We start from the raw sequence: 16,416 nt of genomic DNA, 5'->3' as shown, positions 1-16,416 counted from the left end.
TATTCTGCCGCTGTGTACTCTCTGTTCAGGGTCAGTCACTGTGTCCTCTCTGTTTAGGGTCAGTCACTGTGTCCTCTCTGTTTAGGGTCAGTCACTGTGTACTCTCTGTTTAGGGTCAGTCACAGTGGTCAGGTATTCTGCCACTGTGTACTCTCTGTTTAGGGTCAGTCACAGTGGTCAGGTATTCTGCCGCTGTATACTCTCTGTTTAGGGCCAAATAACATTCTAGTTTGCTCTGTTTTTTTGTTAATTCTTTCCAATGTGTCAAGTAATTATCTTTTTGTTTTCTCATGATTTGGTTGGGTCTAATTGTGCTGCTGTCCTGGGGCTCTGTAGGGTGTGTTTGTGAACAGAGCCCCAGGACCAGTTTGCTTAGGGGACTCTTCTCCAGGTTCATCTCTCTGTAGGTGATGGCTTTGTTATGGAAGGTTTGGGAATCACTTCCTTTTAGGTGGTTGTAGAATTGAACGGCTTAATTCTGCTCTGCCTGCATTATTTGGTGTTTCACATTGTACAGTAGTCTAGCAGCAGACAGACTCCCTCCTAGCCTCTCTCTCAACCCAGTAGCAGACAGACTCTCTCCTAGCCTCTCTCTCAACCCAGTAGCAGACAGACTCTCTCCTAGCCTCTCTCTCAACCCAGTAGCAGACAGACCCTCTCCTAGCCTCTCCCTCAACCCAGTAGCAGACAGACTCTCTCCTAGCCTCTCTCTCAACCCAGTAGCAGACAGACTCTCTCCTAGCCTCTCACTCAACCCAGTAGCAGACAGACTCTCTCCTAGCCTCTCTCTCAACCCAGTAGCAGACAGACTCTCTCCTAGCCGCTCACTCAACCCAGTAGCAGACAGACTCTCTCCTAGCCTCTCCCTCAACCCAGTAGCAGACAGACTCTCTCCTAGCCTCTCTCTCAACCCAGTAGCAGACAGACTCTCTCCTAGCCTCTCACTCAACCCAGTAGCAGACAGACTCTCTCTTAGCCTCTCTCTCAACCCAACTTACACACACACACAATTACCTGTAGTTGTTGATCCCAGGAGACTGTCTGTCTGAGAGAGGGGAGGTCCCATACAGACAGACGTCCAGAGAAATGGATGACGGCCAGGAGCGTCCCGTCAGGAGACAGACTCAAACGAAACACACCGTCCTGCACACAGAGTTACACAAACACAGAGTTACACAAACACACCGTCCTGCACACAGATTTACACAAACACAGGGTTAGAGAGAGAGAGTTAGATAAGCCAGGAGGGAGAAGGAATGAGGGACGAGAGAGGCACCTGTTCATTGTTGTGTCTCGAGAAGAGTCTGAAGCTGGGGACAGTGAAGAACCCTTTCTTCTGGTTCTAAATGACAGAGAGACCAGGTTACAATACAATGGGTGTCTAAATGATCAAATTTAACTATTTTGCTCAGTAACAACAAAGACAACAAATTAAAATAAAATGTTTTAAATGGATAGTTAGTTTACATTAACGGCAGGACAACAGAGATGGTAGCCTAGGATTCAGAAAGGAAGACAACAGAGATGGTAGCCTAGGATTCAGAAAGGAAGACAACAGAGATGGTAGCCTAGGATTCAGAAAGGAAGACAACAGAGATGGTAGCCTAGGATTCAGAAAGGAAGACAACAGAGATGGTAGCCTAGGATTCAGAAAGGAAGACAACAGAGATGGTAGCCTAGGATTCAGAAAGGAAGACAACAGAGATGGTAGCCTAGGATTCAGAAAGGAAGACAACAGAGATGGTAGCCTAGGATTCAGAAAGGAAGACAACAGAGATGGTAGCCTAGGATTCAGAAAGGAAGACAACAGAGATGGTAGCCTAGGATTCAGAAAGGAAGACAACAGAGATGGATTCAGAAAGGAACACAGAGAATATATTTTATAGAGCCCTACAATATATTTTATAGAGCCCTACAATATATTTTATAGAGCCCTACAATATATTTTATAGAGCCCTACAATATATTTTATAGATCCCTACAATATATTTTATAGAGCCCTACAATATATTTTATAGAGCCCTACAATATATTTTATAGAGCCCTACAATATATTTTATAGAGCCCTACAATATATTTTATAGAGCCCTACAATATATTTTATAGAGCCCTAAAATATATTTTATAGAACCCTAAAATATATTTTATAGAGCCCTACAATATATTTTAAAGAGCCCTAAAATATATTTTATAGAGCCCTACAATATATTTTATAGAGCCCTGCAATATATTTTATAGAACCCTACAATATATTTTATAGAGCCCTACAATATATTTTATAGAACCCTAGAATATATTTTATAGAGCCCTACAATATATTTTATAGAGCCCTACAATATATTTTATAGAGCCCTACAATATATTTTATAGAGCCCTACAATATATTTTATAGAACCCTACAATATATTTTATAGAGCCCTACAATATATTTTATAGAACACTACAATATATTTTATAGAACACTACAATATATTTTATAGAACCCTAGAATATATTTTATAGAGCCCTACAATATATTTTATAGAGCCCTACAATATATTTTATAGAACACTACAATATATTTTATAGAGCCCTACAATATATTTTATAGAGCCCTACAATATATTTTATAGAGCCCTACAATATATTTTATAGAACCCTACAATATATTTTATAGAGCCCTACAATATATTTTATAGAGCCCTACAATATATTTTAAAGAGCCCTAAAATATATTTTATAGAGCCCTACAATATATTTTATAGAACCCTGCAATATATTTTATAGAGCCCTACAATATATTTTATAGAGCCCTACAATATATTTTATAGAACCCTAGAATATATTTTATAGAGCCCTACAATATATTTTATAGAGCCCTACAATATATTTTATAGAGCCCTACAATATATTTTATAGAGCCCTACAATATATTTTATAGAACCCTACAATATATTTTATAGAGCCCTACAATATATTTTATAGAACACTACAATATATTTTATTGAACACTACAATATATTTTATAGAACCCTAGAATATATGTTATAGAGCCCTACAATATATTTTATAGAGCCCTACAATATATTTTATAGAACACTACAATATATTTTATAGAGCCCTACAATATATTTTATAGAACCCTAGAATATATTTTATAGAGCCCTACAATATATTTTATAGAACCATACAATATATTTTATAGAGCCCTACAATATATTTTATAGAACCCTAGAATATATTTTATAGAGCCCTACAATATATTTTATAGAACCCTAGAATATATTTTAAAAAGCCCTACAATATATTTTATAATTCTAAGGTACTCACAGTGCTGGTGTCGTCCTCGTAGCTGGTGACCTGTTTGTAATGGGGCGACCCAGACAGAGCTCTCCAGGCCGTGAGGCCACACCGGGTTGCCCTGGACGCATCGTCAACACCCGACTCACAACCCCCCACCAGCAGCAACCTGACACACACACACACACACACTTTTACCTCTGTTGTTTATACCAGTACTATCTTAAAACACTGACACAACAATGAGGTAGGCTGTCTGTCTGTGCACTTACATAGACGTAAAGATTTCCTGAATTCTCATTCTCCTGCACTGATTACCATATTCTACTAAAACAAGGACTTGTCTTTTCTAACGGGATCTGGCCGCTGCTTTGAGACAAAATGGACTTGTACAACATGGGTAACGTGGGTTGTCTCACCTATCTTTCTGAAGATGAAAGCACTAACTGTGTCGCTCTGGATAAGACTGTCTGCTAAATGAGGAAAAGAAATGTAACATGGTGGAATCTGCTTATACAGATGAAGAGGAGGAGGCGAGGAGAGAGAAATGAGAGACACCCTGAAGCTGTGCGCCTTACCGGTGCCCAGGGTGGTATATGGCCGTGGTGATGCCGTGAGAGTAGTGGGTAGAGAAACTGAAGCTGTGGTTCTCTTGGAAGCTCTGATTGGTCCCGACACTGAGAGGGGCAGGGACAAACACACAATTAAAAACTTTGAATAAGTATGTTAAGTTTACAAAAAACAAAATATAAATTGATTTGCTAGAACGATTTATACAACAGGGATCTTGATCCAGGAGGGAGTTGAATATCTCTGATGGAACGAAGAAGGTGGATCTTGACAACTAGCCACTTAGCTAGCAAGTTAGCAAACCAAACGCACAGCTGGAGCCCTGAGCTGGAGATCATTTGACACATCTTAGACTTCTTACAGTTATAAAGCAGTGGAGTAGCACTCAGACCAGACCAGGCAGGGGGAGCCCCCAGTCTAGTATACTGTCAGTATTTCACACAGACCAGACAGGGGGAGCCCCCAGTCTAGTATACTGTCAGTATTTCACACAGACCAGACCAGGCAGGGGGAGGCCCCAGTCTAGTATACTGTCAGTATTTCACACAGACCAGACCAGGCAGGGGGAGTCCCCAGTCTAGTATACTGTCAGTATTTCACACAGACCAGACCAGGCAGGGGGAGCCCCCAGTCTAGTATACTGTCAGTATTTCACACAGACCAGACCAGACAGGGGGAGTCCCCAGTCTAGTATACTGTCAGTATTTCACACAGACCAGACCAGGCAGGGGGAGTCCCCAGTCTAGTATACTGTCAGTATTTCACACAGACCAGACCAGGCAGGGGGAGCCCCCAGTCTAGTATACTGTCAGTATTTCACACAGACCAGACCAGGCAGGGGGAGCCCCAAGTCTAGTATACTGTCAGTATTTCACACAGACCAGACCAGGCAGGGGGAGCCCCCAGTCTAGTATACTGTCAGTATTTCACACAGACCAGACCAGGCAGGGGGAGTCCCCAGTCTAGTATACTGTCAGTATTTCACACAGACCAGACCAGGCAGGGGGAGTCCCCAGTCCATTATACTGTCAGTATTTCACACAGACCAGACCAGACAGGGGGAGCCCCCAGTCCATTATACTGTCAGTATTTCACACAGACCAGACCAGACAGGGGGAGTCCCCAGTCCATTATACTGTCAGTATTTCACACAGACCAGACCAGGCAGGAGGAGTCCCCAGTCTAGTATACTGTCAGTATTTCACACAGACCAGACCAGGAAGGGGGAGCCCCCAGTCTAGTATACTGTCAGTATTTCACACAGACCAGACCAGGCAGGGGGAGCCCCCAGTCTAGTATACTGTCAGTATTTCACAAAGACCAGACCAGGCAGGGGGAGTCCCCAGTCTAGTATACTGTCAGTATTTCACACAGACCAGACCAGGCAGGGGGAGCCCCCAGTCTAGTATACTGTCAGTATTTCACACAGACCAGACCAGGCAGGGGGAGTCCCCAGTCTAGTATACTGTCAGTATTTCACACAGACCAGACCAGGCAGGGGGAGCCCCCAGTCTAGTATACTGTCAGTATTTCACACAGACCAGACCAGGCAGGGGGAGGCCCCAGTCTAGTATACTGTCAGTATTTCACACAGACCAGACCAGGCAGGGGGAGTCCCCAGTCTAGTATACTGTCAGTATTTCACACAGACCAGACCAGGCAGGGGGAGTCCCCAGTCCATTATACTGTCAGTATTTCACACAGACCAGACCAGACAGGGGGAGTCCCCAGTCCATTATACTGTCAGTATTTCACACAGACCAGGCAGGGGGAGGCCCCAGTCTAGTATACTGTCAGTATTTCACACAGACCAGACCAGGCAGGGGGAGTCCCCAGTCTAGTATACTGTCAGTATTTCACACAGACCAGACCAGGCAGGGGGAGTCCCCAGTCTAGTATACTGTCAGTATTTCACACAGACCAGACCAGGCAGGGGGAGTCCCCAGTCCATTATACTGTCAGTATTTCACACAGACCAGACCAGACAGGGGGAGTCCCCAGTCCATTATACTGTCAGTATTTCACACAGACCAGGCAGGGGGAGTCCCCAGTCCATTATACTGTCAGTATTTCACACAGACCAGACCAGGCAGGGGGAGCCCCCAGTCCATTATACTGTCAGTATTTCACACAGACCAGACCAGGCAGGGGGAGTCCCCAGTCTAGTATACTGTCAGTATTTCACACAGACCAGACCAGGCAGGGGGAGCCCCCAGTCTAGTATACTGTCAGTATTTCACACAGACCAGACCAGGCAGGGGGAGTCCCCAGTCTAGTATACTGTCAGTATTTCACACAGACCAGACCAGGCAGGGGGAGCCCCCAGTCTAGTATACTGTCAGTATTTCACACAGACCAGACCAGGCAGGGGGAGGCCCCAGTCTAGTATACTGTCAGTATTTCACACAGACCAGACCAGGCAGGGGGAGTCCCCAGTCTAGTATACTGTCAGTATTTCACACAGACCAGACCAGGCAGGGGGAGTCCCCAGTCCATTATACTGTCAGTATTTCACACAGACCAGACCAGACAGGGGGAGTCCCCAGTCCATTATACTGTCAGTATTTCACACAGACCAGGCAGGGGGAGGCCCCAGTCTAGTATACTGTCAGTATTTCACACAGACCAGACCAGGCAGGGGGAGTCCCCAGTCTAGTATACTGTCAGTATTTCACACAGACCAGACCAGGCAGGGGGAGTCCCCAGTCTAGTATACTGTCAGTATTTCACACAGACCAGACCAGGCAGGGGGAGTCCCCAGTCCATTATACTGTCAGTATTTCACACAGACCAGACCAGACAGGGGGAGTCCCCAGTCCATTATACTGTCAGTATTTCACACAGACCAGGCAGGGGGAGTCCCCAGTCCATTATACTGTCAGTATTTCACACAGACCAGACCAGGCAGGGGGAGCCCCCAGTCCATTATACTGTCAGTATTTCACACAGACCAGACCAGGCAGGGGGAGTCCCCAGTCTAGTATACTGTCAGTATTTCACACAGACCAGACCAGACAGGGGGAGCCCCCAGTCTAGTATACTGTCAGTATTTCACACAGACCAGACCAGGCAGGGGGAGTCCCCAGTCCATTATACTGTCAGTATTTCACACAGACCAGACCAGACAGGGGGAGTCCCCAGTCCATTATACTGTCAGTATTTCACACAGACCAGACCAGGCAGGGGGAGCCCCCAGTCTAGTATACTGTCAGTATTTCACACAGACCAGACCAGGCAGGGGGAGCCCCCAGTCCATTATACTGTCAGTATTTCACACAGACCAGACCAGGCAGGGGGAGCCCCCAGTCCATTATACTGTCAGTATTTCACACAGACCAGACCAGGCAGGGGGAGTCCCCAGTCCATTATACTGTCAGTATTTCACACAGACCAGACCAGGCAGGGGGAGCCCCCAGTCCATTATACTGTCAGTATTTCACACAGACCAGACCAGGCAGGGGGAGCCCCCAGTCTAGTATACTGTCAGTATTTCACACAGACCAGACCAGGCAGGGGGAGCCCCCAGTCCATTATACTGTCAGTATTTCACACAGACAGACCAGGCAGGGGGAGCCCCCAGTCCATTATACTGTCAGTATTTCACACAGACCAGGCCAGGCAGGGGGAGCCCCCAGTCTAGTATACTGTCAGTATTTCACTCAGCACAGACCAGGCAGGGGGAGCCCCCAGTCTAGTATACTGTCAGTATTTCACACAGACCAGACCAGGCAGGGGGAGCCCCCAGTCCATTATACTGTCAGTATTTCACACAGACCAGACCAGGCAGGGGGAGCCCCCAGTCCATTATACTGTCAGTATTTCACACAGACCAGACCAGGCAGGGGGAGTCCCCAGTCCATTATACTGTCAGTATTTCACACAGACCAGACCAGGCAGGGGGAGCCCCCAGTCCATTATACTGTCAGTATTTCACACAGACCAGACCAGGCAGGGGGAGCCCCCAGTCTAGTATACTGTCAGTATTTCACACAGACCAGACCAGGCAGGGGGAGCCCCCAGTCCATTATACTGTCAGTATTTCACACAGACAGACCAGGCAGGGGGAGCCCCCAGTCCATTATACTGTCAGTATTTCACACAGACCAGGCCAGGCAGGGGGAGCCCCCAGTCTAGTATACTGTCAGTATTTCACTCAGCACAGACCAGGCAGGGGGAGCCCCCAGTCTAGTATACTGTCAGTATTTCACACAGACCAGACCAGGCAGGGGGAGTCCCCAGTCCATTATACTGTCAGTATTTCACACAGACCAGACCAGACAGGGGGAGTCCCCAGTCCATTATACTGTCAGTATTTCACACAGACCAGGCAGGGGGAGTCCCCAGTCCATTATACTGTCAGTATTTCACACAGACCAGACCAGGCAGGGGGAGCCCCCAGTCTAGTATACTGTCAGTATTTCACACAGACCAGACCAGGCAGGGGGAGTCCCCAGTCCATTATACTGTCAGTATTTCACACAGACCAGACCAGGCAGGGGGAGCCCCCAGTCCATTATACTGTCAGTATTTCACACAGACCAGACCAGACAGGGGGAGTCCCCAGTCTAGTATACTGTCAGTATTTCACACAGACCAGACCAGGCAGGGGGAGTCCCCAGTCCATTATACTGTCAGTATTTCACACAGACCAGACCAGGCAGGGGGAGCCCCCAGTCTATTTTAAGGAACCCTACAATATATTTTAAAGAGCCCTACAATATATTTTATAGAACCCTACAATATATTTTATAGAACCCTACAATATATTTTATAGAACCCTACAATATATTTTATAGAGCCCTACAATATATTTTATAGAACCCTACAATATATTTTATAGAACCCTACAATATATTTTATAGAGCCCTACAATATATTTTATAGAACACTACAATATATTTTAAAGAGCCCTACAATATATTTTAAAGAGCCCTACATTATAGTCTCCCCAGTAGTGAGTGTAGAGGCAGCAGCATCAATAGTCTCCCCAGTAGTGAGTGTAGAGGAAACAGCATCAATAGTCTCCCCAGTAGTGAGTGTAGAGGCAGCAGCATCAATAGTCTCCCCAGTAGTGAGTGTAGAGGAAGCAGCATCAATAGTCTCCCCAGTAGTGAGTGTAGAGGAAGCAGCATCAATAGTCTCCCCAGTAGTGAGTGTAGAGGCAGCAGCATCAATAGTCTCCCCAGTAGTGAGTGTAGAGGCAGCAGCATCAATAGTCTCCCCAGTAGTGAGTGTAGAGGCAGCAGCATCAATAGTCTCCCCAGTAGTGAGTGTAGAGGAAGCAGCATCAATAGTCTCCCCAGTAGTGAGTGTAGAGGAAGCAGCATCAATAGTCTCCCCAGTAGTGAGTGTAGAGGCAGCAGCATCAATAGTCTCCCCAGTAGTGAGTGTAGAGGCAGCAGCATCAATAGTCTCCCCAGTAGTGAGTGTAGAGGCAGCAGCATCAATAGTCTCCCCAGTAGTGAGTGTAGAGGCAGCAGCATCAATAGTCTCCCCAGTAGTGAGTGTAGAGGCAGCAGCATCAATAGTCTCCCCAGTAGTGAGTGTAGAGGAAACAGCATACATTTACCTCAGTATTCACACCAGAGTCAGTACTTTGTAGAAACACCTTTGGCAGCGATTACAGTCGTGAGTCTTCCTGGGTAAGTCTAAGAGCTGCGAGTCTTTCTGGGTAAGTCTCTAAGAGTTGTGAGTCTTCCTGGGTAAGTCAAAGAGCTGCGAGTCTTCCTGGGTAAGTCTAAGAGCTGCGAGTCTTCCTGGGTAAGTCAAAGAGCTGTGAGTCTTCCTGGGTAAGTCAAAGAGCTGCGAGTCTTCCTGGGTAAGTCTAAGAGCTGTGAGTCTTCCTGGGTAAGTCAAAGAGCTGCGAGTCTTCCTGGGTAAGTCTAAGAGCTGTGAGTCTTCCTGGGTAAGTCAAAGAGCTGCGAGTCTTCCTGGGTAAGTCAAAGAGCTGTGAGTCGTTCTGGGTAAGTCTCTAAAATCTTTACACAACTGGATTATACAATATTTGCACATCGTTTTCAAAATTCTTCAAGCTCTGTCAAGTTGGTTGTTGATCATTGCTAGACAGCCATTTTCAGGTCTTGCCATATATTTTCAAACAGGATGCAAGTTGTGGGATATTGTATTCTTTACAGGCTTCCTTCTTTTCACTTAGTCAATTAGTTTAGTATCGTGGAGTAACTACAATGTAGTTGATCCATCCTCAGTTTTCTCCTATAACAGCCATTAAACTCTGTTACTGTTTTAAAGTTATCATTGGCCTCATGGTTAAATCCCTGAGCGGTTTCCTTCCTCTCCGGCAACTGAGTTAGGAAGGACGCCTGTATCTTTGTAGTGACTGGGTGTATTGATACACCATCCAACGTGTAATTAACTTAATGTTTAAAGGGATATTTAATGTCTGCTTTTATTTTAATGTTTTTATCCATCTACCAGTTGGTGCCCTTCTCAGTGAGACATTGGAAAACCTCCCTGGTCTTTGTGGTTGAATCTGTGTTGTGAAATTCACTGCTCTACTGAGGGACCTGACAGATAATTGTTTGTGTAGGGTACAGAGATGAGGTAGTCATTCACAAATCATGTTAAACACTTATTATTGCACACAGAGAGTCCATACAAGTTATTACGTGACTTTGTTAAGCACATTTTTACACATTTTTACTGGCTTGTCATAACAAAGGTGTCGAATACTTATTGACTCAAGATATTTCAGATTTACACTTTCTATTAAATTTGAAGAAATGTCTAAAAACATAATTCCACTTTGACATTCGGGGGTATTGTGTGCAGATCAGGGACACAACATCTACATTTAATCAATTTTAAACTCGTAACACAGTATAAGCCGTACCTACGAGGGGTGAGTCGTCTCCTGGCAGGGTTTAATTACCACGCCGTCCCTACGAGGGGTGAGTCGTCTCCTGCCAGGGTTTAATTACCATGCCGTCCCTACGAGGGGTGAGTTGTCTCCTGCCAGGGTTTAATCACCACGCCATCTCTACGAGGGGTGAGTCGTCTCCTGCCAGGGTTTAATTACCATGCCGTCCCTACGAGGGGTGAGTCGTCTCCTGCCAGGGTTTAATCACCACGCAATCTCTAAGAGGGGTGAGTCGTCTCCTGCCAGGGTTTAATTACCACGCCGTCCCTACGAGGGGTGAGTCGTCTCCTGCCAGGGTTTAATCATCACGCCGTCCCTACGAGGGGTGAGTCGTCTCCTGCCAGGGTTTAATCACCACGCCATCTCTACGAGGGGTGAGTCGTCTCCTGCCAGGGTTTAATTACCACACCGTCCCTACGAGGGGCGAGTCGTCTCCTGCCAGGGTTTAATTACCACGCCGTCCCTACGAGGGGTGAGTCGTCTCCTGCCAGGGTTTAATTACCATGCCGTCCCTACGAGTTGTGAGTCGTCTCCTGCCAGGGTTTAATTACCACGGCGTCCCTACGAGGGGTGAGTCGTCTCCTGCCAGGGTTTAATTACTATGCCGTCCCTACGAGGGGTGAGTCGTCTCCTGCCAGGGTTTAATTACTACGCCGTCCCTACGAGGGGTGAGTCGTCTCCTGCCAGGGTTTAATCACCACGCCGTCCCTACGAGGGGTGAGTCGTCTCCTGCCAGGGTTTAATTACTATGCCGTCCCTACGAGGGGTGAGTCGTCTCCTGCCAGGGTTTAATTACCACGCCGTCCCTACGAGGGGTGAGTCGTCTCCTGCCAGGGTTTAATTACTATGCCGTTCCTACGAGGGGTGAGTCGTCTCCTGCCAGGGTTTAATCACCACGCCATCTCTACGAGGGGTGAGTCGTCTCCTGCCAGGGTTTAATCACCACGCCATCTCTACGAGGGGTGAGTCGTCTCCTGCCAGGGTTTAATCACCACGCCATCTCTACGAGGGGCGAGTCGTCTCCTGCCAGGGTTTAATTACTACGCCGTCCCTACGAGGGGTGAGTCGTCTCCTGCCAGGGTTTAATTACCACACCGTCCCTACGAGGGGTGAGTCGTCTCCTGCCAGGGTTTAATCATCACGCCGTCCCTACGAGGGGTGAGTCGTCTCCTGGCAGGCTTATTTCACTATACTCAACATGAGTGGGTTGAGTCACTGACGTGATCTTCCTGTCCGGTTCTGCGCCACATCGGGCTCGTGGGGTGGATGAGATCTTCGTGGGCTATACTCAGCCTATACTCTCTCCACTGGGATTATCTGCCTCTGACCCAATTCTGGGGGTTGAGTCATTGGCTTACTGGTGCTCTTCCATCTATTCCTATCCTCTGGCTCGTTTCGGTGGTTTAGATCTTCGTGGGCTATACTCAGCCTTGTCTCAGGATGGTAAGTTGGTGGTTGAAGATATCTCTCTAGTGGTGTGGGGGATGTACTCAGCCTGGTCTCAGGATGGTAAGTTGGTGGTTGAAGATATCTCTCTAGTGGTGTGGGGGCTATACTCAGCCTGGTCTCAGGGTAGTAAGTTGGTGGTCTGTTGATATCTCTCTAGTGGTGTGGGGGCTATACTTTGGCAAAGTAGTTGGGGTTATATCCAGCCTGGTTGGCCCAGTCCGAGTAGAGGACTGGTCACCCCTCAGAGCCTGGTTCCTCTGGTCTACCCAGTACAGCGAGAAGAGGACTGGCCAACCCTCAGACCCTGGTTCCTCTGGTCTACCCAGTACAGCCAGTAGAGGACTGACCACCCCTCAGAGCCTCGTTCCTCTCTACCCGGTACATCCAGAAGAGGACTGGCCACCCCTCAGAGCCTGGTTCCTCTCTACCCAGTACAGCCAGAAGAGGACTGGTCACCCCTCAGAGCCTGGTTCCTCTCTACCCAGTAGAGGACTGGTCACCCCTCAGAGCCTGGTTCCTCTCTACCCAGTAGAGGACTGGTCACCCCTCAGAGCCTGGATCCTCTCTAGGTGTCTTCCTAGGTTTTGGCCTTTCTAGGGAGTTTTTCCTAGCCACCGTGCTTCTACACCTGCATTGCTTGCTGCTTGGGGTTTCAGGCTGGGTTTCTGTACAGCACTTTGTGACCCCCAGTACAGTAGAGCTTCTACACCTGCATTGCTTGCTGCTTGGGGTTTCTGTACAGCACTTTGCTGATATAAAAAGGGCTTTATAGATAAATGTGATGGATTGATTCAAACAGTCCATATCGTTGAGACTAATGTTTGGCTACAACGGCGGATATTTCTACTGAGAACAATTTCATGGATATTAATCGTGAGAATCTTCCGGACATTAACATGCATGGACACTCACAAGATTTATCAATTCCCGTTTGAAACCCAGCGAACAGTTAATTAGTCCACAGACACAGCCAAACACACACACACACACACACAGCCAAACACACACACACAGCCAAACACACACACACACACACAGCCAAACACACACACACACAGCCAAACACACACACACAGCCAAACACACACACACACACACAGCCAAACACACACACACACACACACAGCCAAACACACACACACACACACACACAGCCAAACACACACACACACACACACAGCCAAACACACACACAGCCAAACACACACACACACAGCCAAACACACACACACAGCCAAACACACACACACACAGCCAAACACACACACACAGCCAAACACACACACACACAGCCAAACACACACACACACGGTCTGTGTTTGAACAAGGATTAGACAGCAGACGGTCTGGTAATGGAACAGACAAGCCACTCACCTCAGAGTTTACACACACACACACACACACACACACACACACACACACACACACACACACACACACACACACACACACGGAAAGCTCAAGCAGAGGGGTTAAGATGACAATGAGCCAATACCTGACGAGGTAGCTCTTGAGCCCGCCCCCGTATGTGATGACGAGCAGCTCAGCCGACCACTGAGCACTGGCCGTGTACTCCAGGAAGATCAGGCCTGCTGCGGCGTAGCTGAAATCACCCGGGAAACTGGCCATCTAAGGAGGAGTTAGAGAGACAGGGGATCAATTTAACCTGCTCTTACATCGTCTTATTGATTTATACCATCTGATAAACGATGAGGATTTTACTACTTATCAAGACAACAAAGATCACGAAGATCAAATACTTTGAAATATCGATACATAAATAACACTATCAGGGAAAGAGGAGAGAGAGAGACCGGGGGGGGTTAAGAGGAGAGAGAGACCGAGGGGGGAGGAAGAGGAGAGAGACCGAGGGGGGAGGAAGAGGAGAGAGAGAGAGACCGAGGGGGGAGGAAGAGGAGAGAGAGAGAGACCGAGGGGGGAGGAAGAGGAGAGAGAGAGAGACCGGGGGGAGGAAGAGGAGAGAGAGAGAGACCGGGGGGAGGAAGAGGAGAGAGAGAGAGACCGGGGGGAGGAAGAGGAGAGAGAGAGACCGGGGGGGAAAGAGAGGAGAGAGAGAGAGACCGGGGGGGAAAGAGAGGAGAGAGAGGAGCATGGGGGGGAAAGAGAGGAGAGAGAGGAGCATGGGGGGGAAAGAGAGGAGAGAGAGGAGCATGGGGGGGAAAGAGAGGAGAGAGAGGAGCATGGGGGGGAAAGAGAGGAGAGAGAGGAGCATGGGGGGCGTACAGCCCAGAGTCTGACTTCTCACCAGAACACCAGCCCTTTGTGTGTATATATGTGCGTATGTATGAGTGTGTTTATGTGGTTACCGGGGGGATGACGAACAGTTCGCTGCCCATGAGGTCGAAGACGCGCACGGTACCGGTACTGTCGGCGTACGCCAGCAGGGCACAGTCATGGGACCACACCACCCTCCGCCACTGGGGACTGGGGTCCTTCGGCACTGTAACACACACACACACATTATTACACACACCATATCACTCACACACACCATATCACTCACACACACACACGTTTTTACACACACCATATCACTTACACACACATTATTACACACACCATATCACTCACACACACCATATCACTCACACACACACACGTTTTTACACACACCATATCACTCACACACACACACACACACACACACACACACACACCATATCACTCACACACACACGTTTTTACACACACCATATCACTCACACACACATTATTACACACACCATACCACTCACACACACCATATCACTCACACACACACACGTTTTTACACACACCATATCACTCACACACACACACACACCATATCACACACACACACACGTTTTTACACACACCATATCACTCACACACACATTATGACACACACCATATCACTCACACAGTTCTGCAGCTACTTTTCCCATATGAATATCCTACAGTAGCTCATGTAAAACACGATGAGGTTTGTGTCATTCACAAACAAAAAGTGCCCAACTAAATGTAAATCTAGTGGACAGGACCTGTTCCAAATTATCCCTCTGACACTCCTTCCAGAACAGGAGAAATATCCTTTACATCTTATTCAGCCAAATTCAAATTATAGTTGTCTTACTCTAAATCATATAATATTTAAAAAATAATAGAAATGGCACAGGACTTGAGCATACCTTGTCTGCTAAATGAACTACAGCCTAAGGAGCGTAGCCTGGTAACAGACGGAGTTCACCTACTGTATGCTCTGAAATACACTCTCTTCATATCGTGTTTCTTTACGCCTGCCTAAAATCAATAAGGGATTTATTGGGATGCTGGAGGCTATATTAACATGGATTTAGACTGTTCTAAATGCTTCAAAGATTGGAGATAATAAACGTGTTTATGTTAATTAGCCGATCAATTAACCATGAGACAGGCAGTAATTCGCATGATATTTACCCAGATGATATAGTCATGATCTGGTCAGGACAACGAGGTACTAAAATGTTTACAGATATTTACCCAGATGATATAGTCATGATCTGGTCAGGACAACGAGGTACTAAAATGTTTACAGATATTTACCCAGATGATATAGTCATGATCTGGTCAGGACAACGAGGTACTAAAATGTTTACAGATATTTACCCAGATGATATAGTCATGATCTGGTCAGGACAACGAGGTACTAAAATGTTTACAGATATTTACCCAGATGATATAGTCATGATCTGGTCAGGACAACGAGGTACTAAAATGTTTACAGATATTTACCCAGATGATATAGTCATGATCTGGTCAGGACAACGAGGTACTAAAATGTTTACAGATATTTACCCAGATGATATAGTCATGATCTGGTCAGGACAACGAGGTACTAAAATGTTTACAGATATTTACCCAGATGATATAGTCATGATCTGGTCAGGACAACGAGGTACTAAAATGTTTACAGATATTTACCCAGATGATATAGTCATGATCTGGTCAGGACAACGAGGTACTAAAATGTTTACAGATATTTACCCAGATGATATAGTCATGATCTGGTCAGGACAACGAGGTACTAAAATGTTTACAGATATTTACCCAGATGATATAGTCATGATCTGGTCAGGACAACGAGGTACTAAAATGTTTACAGATATTTACCCAGATGATATAGTCATGATCTGGTCAGGACAACGAGGTACTAAAATGTTTACAGATATTTACCCAGATGATATAGTCATGATCTGGTCAGGACAACGAGGTACTAAAAT

General features: G+C 46.6%; 1 protein-coding gene across 1 annotated transcript in view; it reads right to left on the bottom strand.

Moving 5' to 3' along the window:
* LOC139407442 (NBAS subunit of NRZ tethering complex-like) overlaps nucleotides 1–16,416 on the bottom strand; it is a 289,155-nt gene that overhangs the window by 259,518 nt on the left and 13,221 nt on the right. The window contains exons 7-12 of the mRNA XM_071151235.1: nucleotides 14,503–14,636; nucleotides 13,671–13,804; nucleotides 3,858–3,956; nucleotides 3,310–3,448; nucleotides 1,277–1,342; nucleotides 1,015–1,143 (exon numbers count right to left, since the gene is read on the bottom strand). Coding sequence (XP_071007336.1) covers nucleotides 1,015–1,143; nucleotides 1,277–1,342; nucleotides 3,310–3,448; nucleotides 3,858–3,956; nucleotides 13,671–13,804; nucleotides 14,503–14,636 — 701 coding nt within the window. The remainder of the gene's footprint in view (nucleotides 1–1,014; nucleotides 1,144–1,276; nucleotides 1,343–3,309; nucleotides 3,449–3,857; nucleotides 3,957–13,670; nucleotides 13,805–14,502; nucleotides 14,637–16,416) is intronic.

This window comes from Oncorhynchus clarkii, chromosome 4, assembly GCF_045791955.1.
Source record: "Oncorhynchus clarkii lewisi isolate Uvic-CL-2024 chromosome 4, UVic_Ocla_1.0, whole genome shotgun sequence".
Classification (NCBI taxonomy): domain Eukaryota; kingdom Metazoa; phylum Chordata; class Actinopteri; order Salmoniformes; family Salmonidae; genus Oncorhynchus; species Oncorhynchus clarkii.
The sequence above is the reverse complement of the archived record's forward strand: the minus strand, read 5'-3'. Positions and strand labels throughout refer to the sequence as shown.